General features: G+C 35.1%; 1 protein-coding gene across 3 annotated transcripts in view; it reads left to right on the top strand.

The window, feature by feature from the left end:
- LOC105211709 (neurogenic protein mastermind) overlaps positions 1 to 13,122 on the top strand; it is a 299,950-nt gene that overhangs the window by 262,690 nt on the left and 24,138 nt on the right. Inside the window, exon 5 of one of the 3 annotated variants that reach the window (XM_054233290.1) lies at positions 3,482 to 3,541. The exons of the other annotated variants lie outside the window; for them this stretch is intronic. Coding sequence (XP_054089265.1) covers positions 3,482 to 3,526 — 45 coding nt within the window. The 3' untranslated portion in view covers positions 3,527 to 3,541. Of the gene's footprint in view, positions 1 to 3,481; positions 3,542 to 13,122 lie in introns of those variants that run through there. 3 annotated transcript variants of the gene reach the window in all.

The raw sequence follows: 13,122 nt of genomic DNA, 5'->3' as shown, positions 1-13,122 counted from the left end.
GCAACTTTGAAAATTTGCTATTTGTAAAAAAAATCGAGTTCACAAAAAGTACAAAATACACATTTTACTCGACCTTATCAGCGCAATAGCAACAAATTACGGTAACAAGTGTTGCCATGAACTGTGGAGGTTGTGTTGAATGTGATGGGGGAATATATTTGTAAGGTGGGGGGGCAGCAACTGAACACTTTCAGCGCATTTTTGGAAATATATTAGCGTTTCAGCATGCTTTCGAAACGATTTTCATTTGCTATTACAATAGAATATTTTTTATCACCTCAACTTTGTACATAACATTGCTGAATTATTGTAAAATGGAGTGAATTCCGCCTTTCTTGAAGTCTAAAAGTGATTTTGAATGGAAAGGAACATGTTTTTAGTTTTATAGAAAATTTATTTAAGAAGACGTTCTTTATGCAAAACAGGAAAAAACTTTAACTTCGGCTGTACCGAAGCTAATATACTCTTCACAGGTGCATTTCCTTTAGTAACTATGTGTTTAAGCAAATCTAAAGACGTAAGAAAAAGTAAGTAAAAAAAAAGAAAACATTTTACTAATTCTTTTTAGCCGGGTTGTTTGCTAGGAACATTAAGGTTATATAGTTAACCGATCTGAACAATTTCTTCGGAGATTATATTATTACCTTAAGTGTCCATGTCAAATTTCGTGAAGGTACCACGTAAAATGCGAAAATTTTCCATACAAGCCCTTGAGTCCGATCGTTCAGTTTGTATGGCAGCTATACGCTATAGTGAACCGATCTCAACATTTTTTTCGGAGATTAAATTATTTCTATGAGCAATAACTCACACCAAATTTCGTGAAGATATGTAGTAAAATGCTGAAGTTTTCCATACAAGCCCCTGATTCCGATCGTTCAGTTTGTATGGCAGCTATATGCTATAGTGAACCGATCTGAACAATTTTTTCGGAGATTAAATTATTTCTATGAACAATAACTCACACCGAATTTCGTGAAGATATGTATTAAAATGCGGAAGTTTTCCATACAAGCCCTTGATTCAGAACTTTCAGATTGTATGGCAGCTATATGCTATAGTGAACCGATCTCAATATTTTTTTCTGAGATTAAATTGTTTCTATGAACAATAACTCACACCAAATTTCGTGAAGATATGTTGTAAAATGCGAAAATTTTCCATACAAGCCCTTGTGTCCGATCGTTCAGTTTGTATGGCAGCTATAAGCTATAGTGAACCGATCTGAAAAATTGTTTCGGAGATTAAATTATTTCTATGAGCAATAACTCACACCAAATTTCCTGAAGATATGTGGTAAATTGCGGATGTTTTCCATACAAGCCCTTGATTCCGATCGTTCAGTTTGTATGGCAGCTATATGCTATAGTGGTGCGATATCGACTATTCCGACAAATGAGCAGCTTCTTAAAGAGAAAATAACATCTGCAAAATTTCAAAACGATATCTTAAAAACTGAAGGACTAGTTCGTATATATACAGACAGACCGACAGACGGACATGGCTAAACCGACTCAGTTCAACATACTGATCATTTATACATATACTTTATAGGGCCTCCGACGCTTTTTTCTGGGTGTTAAAAACTTCGTGACAAACTTAATATACCCTGTGTTGGGTATAAAAATATCTAATTAGAGTTATATATCACAAAACCTTTGAAATCACATTCATTTTAGAACGAAATAGTTAACGAAATTAAAATATAATTTTTTTTCTAATTTGTTTTTCTCACGTTTACAATTTTACACGCATCTGCTGCACCATACCTATTACGTACGCATGTACGGTTACAAATGCTACATTCAGTTTATATTTCATGTCACGCATACGCCCAGGTGCACATCGCCACACACACACACGCACACAACTTGAGCTGCTTATGCGCGCACATATTAACGACTGCGCAAATGTGAGTAAATACACGCATGCAAACACCGTTACTTACCTGCATTTATTACGTCTCTAGCTACATAAATTCACAGCAGCTTGTTGCAAGTGCGTCATTTGTATGCACAAGCGACTGCTGCTACATACATATAAATGTGCTCGTAAATACTGGCTGCCATCTATATACCTATATAAGCAGCTGCATGAGTATGCTTACGCATCTGGGAGGCATGTGTGCTTATTTCATTTTGCTGCAGTTAAAATTTGTCATTGGCATTGACGCTGCTTCAAGCGTCGCACCATCAACTGTGGCAAACTATTTCAATTTTTTTTAACATTTTTATTCGCAATTTTTGCATACCGTTTTCAGCACTTTTTCCAAGTGCTGCGTAATTTACGCTCATGTAAATTTCATTTGCTAATATCATGGAAAATGTGAAAAATTCAATTGCTGATATGGCGCTGTAAATCGCTTAGCAAAGAAATTTTCGCATATACTTTGTTGCTAGAGGGGATACTTAATATTTGAATAAGGTATTGCAGCTTTTTCGAACAAGTTTTTCATGACATTTTTACTTAACTCTCGTACTTAATAACCTTTTGGACCATATTGCTGAAAAAAAAAATAATTCAAAATTCAAATACTTACACTATCTGCATTCAATCTAAGCTAATTTAACATTTTACAATTGAAAAAGCACAAATGCATTCAATAAGTCAAACAAAATAGTAAACAAATAAATTAATTTACATTACTCATACGCCACGGCCAACAACAGAGACCAGCATCGATTTTGCTCCCCTAGTTTTCTCTCCCACCTATAAATACTTATGAAGTGCTCTCCACGGCATCAATAATGAAACCCTTTATTCTGCACCAAGTGCTCTCCCCCTACCACTTTATACCCCTCACACCCCAAGTAATTGCATTGACTCTTTGTAGCTAATCGTCTTTGTGTTCGCACTGTTTCGCTAATTCAGCTTACTTAGGTGTAAATTCGATTTTAATTAATAGCCAACGCTGAAAGGTACACGCACAAAATACAAACAATAACAACAACAGAACATTGGTAGCAGTAAGCCGAGTAGCGGCGGCTCGACCAACATTTATCCATTTAGTGGTGAGCAGTGAAGTGGTTTGCTGCATAAGCGACCACCAGATGACGGTGGCTAAGCACGCGCTTAGGCGCACAGACAACAAATGCGTTGCATGCGCACACACACAGTCGTTTGTGCCACATTAATGCGAGTCCATTTGCATGGCAAATGCGTGGAATGAAGCGGATAATATGCTCAGGCTGAGACCAACCTCTTTTTTTCAGAGGTAATGCGTGCTTTCATTTTCAAGTGCTTTTCGCGTACCTTCGTGGTTGCTGCATGTGCGTATTTGATTTTTGAGTATTGACGCTGCTTAATGAACGAATTTCTCATTACAGCGTGTGTATATATTTTAACTGAGCCTTTATGAAAACTATTAATATTTAGCACTATCTTATAAATACTTAAATTAAGTCTGAAATACTTATAAAATGAAAAATAATATTTATAAACATTTTCTAATAAATTTCTTGTTTTTTTTTTCTCTTTTCAGGTAAATATCAATTTCTATATGTTCTTTAAACTAACTTATTGGTAAGTGGAAAATCATTTCTTGAAATGGAACAATCAATTAATTATATGTATATGTTTTCAAAATATGTTTCCGAAAGCTTTCGAAATAGATTTCTGAAATTAGTTTTTCATATAAAAATGTTAGAAAATATTTAAAATATCTAATAATCACGAAAATCGCAAACTCTATAAAAACAATATAAATTTCCTATATAAAATATGTAAAAAAATAAGCATAAAAAGTTACCAGCTCATTTAAAAGCTTAGTGTAAGCATCCACCCTTAGCTGACACTTAGCTGTAGTTTATTCCTTGCACTTACCACCTATGCGAAATACATCAAATGGAAAACATGATATTTAGAAACATTTTGTACACAGCGCCATCTATAGTCAGCTTTTAGACGAAGCTTTTCTGTACTTTTTTGAAACTCATATATTTCTTAATATTTCTTTTTAATTAATTATTTCCACTAAAGCAAGCACAAGAGATTATCATTTCCTTTACAACTCTTGTGCCAGACAAAAAAAAATAAAAATCTTCCACGCCATTTCACACACAGATCATCAAACCTTTATGCCAACACAATTATAACTGCTGTAATTTTCTAATTCATTACTCAACCAACATAAAACAGCAGACATTACCTTTGCATTACCCGGTTTTTTGTTTTTTTTTTTTTTGAATCACCCTCATACTCACTCAACCATAGCGGCGTGCTAGTTAAATATTCAAATGAAATTACACCGCAGTAGTCGCCAAGCAGCCAACAGTCAGCTGGACCTGTCTAGACCGGAATATCAAAGAGAGGAAATGAAATTGCTGAATCAGTCACACCAAACAGCATAACCCAAAATGAGAAAAATGGGGCGTTGCACATACATAAAGTATCGACACAGCAGCAAAATGTTGGTGATACACATTGCGAAAATAACACCAAAAACAACAACTAAAGGTAGTTAAAAGGTGTGCGAAAGCTGCGCGAAGGACCTGCAAAGCAAATAAACGCAAAGGGTAGAATTTTGGCAAAAACAAAAAATTGAGAAAAAGGCAAATGATAAATGCTAAATGAAAATGGTCATTGGGCGTGCTGATGTTGAGGGCCTCACACGTTTCCAATTATAATTTTTTTCTTTGTCTCAAATTAATGTACGTGTGTAAATATTATTCAACTCGTTGAGGCTTTGGCACGTGGACGCTATTAAATTTGCAGGCCTGTTTTAGTTGAATACGAGGGCTGCTATATATATTTCTGGCCTAATAATGAAAATAGAAATATTTATCAACGAAAATGGTTTTATTGTTTTTCAAAATATTCTCCATCAAGATTTATACACTTTTGCATGCGCTCAAACTAATTTTCGAAGCACTTTTTTTGAGCCTTTTTTTGAGCGATTGTCAAATTGTGCGGTCAGGTGTTCATGCAATATCGAATGTATGCTGGTGGGAGAAATGCATAGACATGCCTCTATCTGAAGGTATGTTACATGACGGTCTTGCATTATCACTTCACGTACGGCATCGATGTTTTCTGGCACAGCGGCTGTTTTTGGACGACCTTCATGGAATTCGTCTTTGAGCGAGCGTCGGTCACGATTGAATTCGTTGTACCAGTTTTTTACAGTGCTATAGGATGGTGCTTCATATCCATACAAAGATTATAGTTCATCGATGCACTCTTGTCGCTGATAATCCACGTCGAAAGTTGCGAAAAATGATCGCACGAAAATGTTGACGAGATGAATTTTTTAATTTCCTGTAAATAAAACAATTCTCGATTAAATGACAAAACGTTCTGAGTGATGTTATGCTAAAAAATGTCAAACTTTCCAATGGAAATGTCAGATTGCACCTGGCAACACTTAGTGTTGCCTAGGCCAGAAATATATATAGCAGCTCTCGTAATGGTAAAATTCACAATATATCTCCCCAACTGCCTATCAAACTTATAACAGTCATCAAACTTTATGTGAAAAGCAGATTTTTAAAAATACTAGCCTCTTGAGAGTCTTGAAAACCAGCAGTTCCCTTTACATCTCGATTGAAAAGTGTCGTGATCTAACTTTTCGTTTATTTTGTAAAAAAATTTTCATTGATATAGAATTCTCTTGAACTCTCACTTTGAAACACCACAATCTTTAAGTATAACGAATCGAACAAGCAACTGGTATAAATAAAACAGATTGGCATAATCAAGTAGAGATCGAATGTAAAGCACTTGTAGCAAGGAAGCTTCATAGTTTTCTCCTGCCGCCTTAGATTATTAGTGACATGAAAAAGGCGGAAGAAAACATATTATATTCTTGCAACATGTCGCACAAATCACAATGGACAGACGAATTCATTTTCAGTTATCCATCCGATCTTCGGTCCGTGTAAGCGGTGAATTAGTTAATAATTGAGATATCATGAAGAAAACCTCTCATGTGGAAATTGAGTATTTAAACAATTCCAAAATAATGTTTGAGGCAATTCTGCTTAATATATCATAACCACATATTGAGATAATACTCTTCTAAATATCCAATTTACTATGATTATGCACAACTACTATTTAGATAACTATCCTCGAGTGTCTGCTTCAGGCTTAAACGTTTTATAAAATTCGCAACATTTACTCGTCGAGTTTATTTTGCTTATAATAACATTCGTATTCTGACTGAGTTGTTTGTCTGCTGGCAAAGGCGGAAGTTAGGAAACGGAAGAGAAATCACAGCAGCGGATACGTTGATTATAAATACAAACTCATACTTAACATATATGAATCAACATTAGAAGCTGCTATTTACCCAATACTACATACAAATGCATAAGCATAGTTATGTAACGCTCTGCCAACAAATGAGTTTTAGCTTATCTATGTGAAGTGTAGTTTTTCGCTGGTGCAATGTTGTTTACAAAAGCACTTAAGTGTACACACATATAAATATTTGTGCATAGAATGTGTATGATAACTTTTATTTATTCGTCGCTGTCACGTTTTCTGTGAGAGCTGATATGGCGTATACACCTTAAGGGCAGATGAAAACGCAGAATAGAACGTATAAAAACGCTTGAAATACAGAGCATCACTAGCTCACATTCAAGTCCTAGTATGAGAAGAGTAAGGTTAATTATGACTCTGCTTAGCACTAAAAGCTAAAAAATAAATATAAATATGTTTCACAAGATATTTTTTTACTTTTAAACATATATTTATAGTTACTTGCCTGTGTTCAGCTGCTGTATCATTGTATGTATCATTAAGATCGAGAGCGCCATAGCCTGCTTCACTATACTTTTATCATGCACAATGTGGATTTCTCTTTTGCTTACGCTTTTGATTATTTACTTGTGTGCTTTGCATATAAAAAACTGTTAAATAAATCTTAACTAAAGCAGAGAGCACTTAATATGCCATGCGCTTAGACTAATTGAGCGTTTTAAACGCCATTATTTTTCAACTTTGGCCAACAAATGTGTACACATACGATATAGTTTGCAAACAGAAAGTTTACAACTACATTCTCATGTAAATATTTACTATTTTGATATTGATGCCTTGAATTTAGGAGATTTTTCTTTTAAGCGCTTCTTTGTCCGAGGGCAATACGATGCCATATATACGATTTTTTAGGGAAGCAAAATGTTGCAGGTGAATATAATTATGTTAGAGCGTTTCTTAACACTTTGAGCCCCGCGTGCCCACCCGTGGTCATATTTTTCTGCAGCGGTGAACCGCATGCTGACGAAGGGTTGTGCTTTAGTTGACAAGCTGGGACCAAAATCTGTTTTCTTAGTTTTATTGAGTTTTTGCGATTGAGGTGACTTTGTGACATTTATTTTTGATAAACCAAATGCATTTTTGTTTTTTTTTCATGAAATGAATTTTTCTTACCTAAATTTGATTCACTATTTTTTGGGCTTTGGCAGACCAAATTACAAAGTCCACGTCAAAAAGGCTTACATCCTGGGACCGAAGAAATTTTATTTCAATGGAAAATGTATGCAGAACGTTTCCATCGGTGATCACAATGTCGGTAAATGAAACACGACGTATGAACACGGGTGGTCACGATGTCCCATGAAAATGGGAAAATCCACCAATGTCCACGGGTGGTCACATTGTCCCAAATCGTCAAAACATAAATGTCCACCGGTGTGGCACGCGGGGCTCAAAGTCTTAAGGAGACAGTTTAGTCACAAAGAACGCAATAAGCAAAGATGTATAAATAGATGTCAATCAATTTCAAGGGTTCTCTTACTTTACTTGATAAATTTTCATTTGTTCTAAGCTTCAGGTGGATGATGTTTTTGAAAGGCCAAATATATAGGTCAACAACTTTGCTTCCGTTTTTGTCGATGTTACAAATGTCGATGAGCCTCAGCCGCACTTTTGGAATTAAAAAAGAAAAGCAAAATTTCCCGCAAATGTCGAGAATTCGGCTAAAAAACTGAAATTTTCAGTTGAGAAAAAGTTTGGGATGCAAACAGATCTCTACAAATATTTTGTTGGGTTAATGTTGACACAAATGTCCCGGATCGATATAAAATGATTTAATCGAATTAATCGGCCAGTGCTTGACCCTAGGGACATCTATATTATACATCAGTTATATTATCCATTCATTCATCTTAGATTCACCACTTCTCTTCTTATTACATTTGAGCTTTGATCACTGGTCAAATAATAAAAATCATGCAGTAGAGTATCCTTACACTACTTTAAAAATACTCTATAACTCATTGCTAAGTTGACTCCAACATATTATATCAGTCTCTTGGATTTATGCCAGTTCTTTGTTCGATTCGCCAAACTTTGAAAATAATGTAAATTACACTGCTTCAGCATGCTTTATGAGGACACTATTTATATCCGAGCTTATAATAATATACTCGTTTTATATAACTATTGGATCCAAAACTACTTTTCCATTTGTATACACACAGTGTAGAATCAATCTTTCTTCAAGTTGCGTACTAAGAAAGATTGCGTCTCAATCACTCGCTCGAGCTTTTATAGTTTTTAAATAGATTTAAAATTTTAAAATTTATTGTTAGACTTTAAAAAAAGCAGATCCAATAAATAAAGTAATATTGATACTTCATAAAGGCAAATGAATAGCTAATGGTGTCCGAAAATTATGAGCTAACGTCCGATTTCATCCCAGTAAGACCCTTTAAAGAGTAATCCCGCTGTACTCTCTTAAAATTTTACCAGTCGCTTTTTATTGCACGACATATATTACACACACACAAACAAAATTGTATTTTGTATGTTCAATATGCAAATGCTGAAATGATTGTCCATTATGCTAAACAAACAAACGTCAATTGGTGGTCGACTGCATAAACAAAATGTACGCAAAAATGCCGGGCAATTCGTTAGTCCATTCAGCAGATTAACATACTCGCACTTAATACGAAACAAATACAAATAAATAAACAAACACACACACAAACCAGGGCACAAAAGCGTGTATATAGGTAAAGTGCTTGAATAAAGTGCTTGCCAGCCACTATAAACAATTTAGCATAAATTTGCATACTTTTAGCCATTTGCAGGCAGTCAATTCCTCTATACACACAGACTTGTACTGTTATCTATATGCATTTGCCGGCAGCTGAGTTTTTTTCACTCGCTGCCTAAATGCTTAACAAATGCCTGCTGCAAATCTACCCACTCCACAGCAATCTTAACTGGCAATTCGTCGCATTGCAAGCAATTTACAAAAGCAAAAACAAACAACAACAGCATATAAGTATGAGTGAATTTCGACGAAAAACCGTTGAGCCTTTGTGCTGCATAACTCAAATGTCCTGGCTTTCATCGAATTTCACTTCATTTGGCTGTGACGTACTGCCCTATGTTGTTGTTGTTGCTGTTATTGCTACTGTTGATTTTGTTTTTGTTTGCTGAAAGTTTTGCTGCAGCAATTTTTCAACTTCATTCGATTTCTATTTTTTTATTTTCTATTTTTCGGTATGTTTACACAGGGTTATCCAGCGCCCAGCTAAAGGCGTTGTTGGCGCCTGCAACTCAGTTTCACACATTACTGATTTTCTTTATTTGTCGATGGATTTTATTCATACACTTGGCCCTTGGCTGCCGGCCTGCATTTTTTGTGTGCTTACTTTAAGGTTAACTGTAGTCAACAACAACAACTGCGTGCTGGCCATCAAGCCTGCATCCTTTGAATAGTTTTGCGCATTTTGTTTGCTTCAAAGCAAAAGTTTTCCTTGGTTCACTAACTGTTTTCTCTCTTGCTAGCTTGGTTGTTTGTTTTGTTTTTAGATATTTAGCATAGTCGCTTCTTTATTTTCCGGTGAATATATGAGAGTTTATTTAGTTTTAGTCGGCCTTGATTTGCTTGTTTTAAAATATGGCAAGTGATTGGTGGTGGTGATTTAGTGGGTTTTTGGTGTCTAATGGGAGTTTCAGGATAATAGATTTAAGTGGAAATATTTTTAAGAAATTTTAACGGGCTTAAGCTTGAAGATTTGGATTTAGTTTTTTTTTTTACAGAGGGAGTCCACAAGTATGTTTATTTTCAAATATTCTCAAATGCTGATTACCGATCTACTTTCGTCCGAACAATTGACGATAATACCAAGCCAATTCTCATTTTTTCTTCTAATAAATCAGAAAGCTCTCATTTTCAATATCAGATTTAAGCCTTTAAAAAACTTTGAAAATTTTTTCCGTTGCATATACTCAAATATATGCAAATACTCGAACCACCGTTATTCAAACCGCGCATATCCGGTGAATTAACGGATATAAATATGCCATAAAACCAATATAAGAAAAAAAAGTTGCATAACAAAAATTCTGAATTTAGCTGCAACATATTGAAAATGCACAGCTGCGATGAGCCTAAACTACAACAAAAACAAAAAAACAAAAGCGTGCAAAAAAACAACATAATTTATGGCTGCCGAGTATGGGCAACCAGTACAAAATGCAGGAAGTCATTGTGGCATTAGTGTTGGATAGATTGGCTTTCAAAAAAAAAAGGAAGACAGATAAGCAACAACAAAAAGAGCGAGAATATGAGTGAAACTGAAACCGACGAAAGGGTGGTGGCGGAAGTTAGGAGGCCAAATGTATAGATATATTTATTTTTGTTTGTCTATTTGTACATTAAAATTTATAAGCTGCAAATAATGGCTTCTGCCATAGTGATGATGGCGTCGGCCGCTTTTTTATCTTACTTTCTTTATTTCTATTATTACTATTTTTTTACGCTCCGCCGTCTGTAGTACAACACAGTTGCTATGAATTGTAGGTTATTACAATATTTTTTTTATTGTTTATGTTGTCATGCTGTAACAAACTAGACTACTTTTATTTTATACTATTCCTCTCTCGTTATGAGGCATTTCACTCTACAAATAGCGCTGCAGGCGAGAGATTCTCGAAAGGGTTGTGACTCCAATTTTCGCTAGCAACAACAATAAATGAAATATGGAGCGACAAAATTTGCATAAATCACAAAACAGTTAGCGAGGAAATGGATAAAAAATGCAAAGGGCTGCGTTGAAAATAAAAAATTGGAAATTACTTGCGTCATATGTAGATTGAATGGTGGCTCAGGAGGATATATGTAGAAATGGGGAATAATAATAAATATGTATTGATGTGTAGAAAAAATGTAAAAAGTTATTAAACATTTAGAAACTTTTCCAGTTATCGGCTGCCAAAGTCAAATTCAAATAATTCGAAGAGTTTCAACCAACCAGTTCACTAATAGGTCTAAATTCTCTCTTCAAGTCAAGTTTTTGTTGCTAAACAAATTTTTATATGTTATATTATAGTTTCAATAAGTGGTTTCAAACTTAGAACAAACAATAAAACGTTGCCTACATTTAGGCGTTGCCAGCTAAAATTCATCTAAGTCGCACACCAAATGAGATATTAACTTGTTGGTTGGTAGGGGTTGTTTTTTTATTGTTTTTTTTTATTGAAAGTCATATGTATAAATATAGAAGGGATATCCAGTTATTGTAATAAAATAAAATCAGAATTTCTTCCATAAAAATTATCGAAATTAGATTTTTTATCTACGAATGTTTGGGACACACTTACTTTAGATAGAACAGAAAACTGAATTTTCCAAAAAAAAAAACAGTTTTCATTAAAATAAATAAATATTTTATTTCCAACTCTGCTCAATAAAAACCTTTTTTAAGAAAATACAATAATCTCCCCAAAGATTTAAATTTCAATTTCTTCAAATAAACTTAAAAAAAGTGAAGGCAACGCGATATCTTCTTGTTTAGCGCATTTCAAGTAATTGAATAGTGGAAAAATATGGCGCAACAATAATCCCACAGCTGCTTTCAGTGCTGAAGCAGCTCGTAACGTTAACATTTCTTTTTACCTTTTTCATCTGCTTATTTCTATCACTAGAGTGTGCCACTCCATCATTTTCATCTGCAGCACAAATAACCGCAGATATTGAATTGAATTGAATTTTGCTGATAATTTAAAACAAAAACTCCTGAGTTCTCGATTACATTTCACCACCCTTCCATTGAGTATAGAAAGCACGCTTACAGCAACTCTGCACCGCATCCATCAATAGCAGCCAAACCAAAACATATCTATAGCTAACATATACTTACTTATATATATTTGAATGGATATGTGTCTGTATATGCGACTCAAGCCTCGAACACCTTCACTGCCTCATGCATTGAAATGCTCACTCGCTCATACGAATGCTTACGGTTACATTTCTACAACTCCAATCAATTGAATTTCAATGGAATTCTAAAATATCTGACAGCCGGAAACGGAAGTGAAGTTGGGCTGGCAGTGCAGATGCGAAAATATAAATGAGTATAAATGCGAGCGAAATTCAATTGACTGACTGGTGGATAAGTGGCGGTGAGTGGTTGAGGGGAAGCGGTTAATTCAATGCTTGACTGCGGTGCGTCTCTGCCTGCTGCCGCCATCGCTGCTGCTGATATTGTCTATTTCTATGTGTATGTTTAAGGGTGGCTCTGTGTTATTCCGGCTTAATGAAATGTAACGCCACAGCGGCCATTGTGGCGTTGCTGGCTGCTGACACTGCCGCTGACGGACATAGCGGAAATGCGCGTTTTAATCGAAAATGTTTCGTGGCATTAATAATACCAAATGTCTGCTTATGTGTTTGTGTGTGTATGTTTGCATTGCGCACTGAGGCATAAGCTAGTTTTCGCGCACACACACACACACAGTAACTGCGCGCCACATTTCTGGGGTATTAGTGTAAAAGCTCATTTCCGCTAAACAAAATGCACAAAAAAGTCGCTTAAATATTGCAGATGTCAAAGTCAAACGTTGGTCAACGAGGCGTAAACCGAACTACAAATACATATGTTTTGATACGCAAATGGATGAGCGCTGCTGTGTGATAGTGGAGATCATTAAATTATAATGCGACAGCGAATTTCCGCAATGCAGTACTTTTTTTCGCTAAAAGCTTGCTGTGCTTAATGAGATTTAAAATTCGAGCATTAAATGAGACGAGACTGCAACTAAATGAATGAGAGAAATCTAATATCACATTGGAGTCTATATTTTGATATTATATGTATACTTTAATTTATGACTTGTGTATGTGTTCAAAAAATAACGGGAATTTTAAAATGT

This window comes from Zeugodacus cucurbitae, chromosome 6, assembly GCF_028554725.1.
Source record: "Zeugodacus cucurbitae isolate PBARC_wt_2022May chromosome 6, idZeuCucr1.2, whole genome shotgun sequence".
Classification (NCBI taxonomy): domain Eukaryota; kingdom Metazoa; phylum Arthropoda; class Insecta; order Diptera; family Tephritidae; genus Zeugodacus; species Zeugodacus cucurbitae.
The sequence above is the reverse complement of the archived record's forward strand: the minus strand, read 5'-3'. Positions and strand labels throughout refer to the sequence as shown.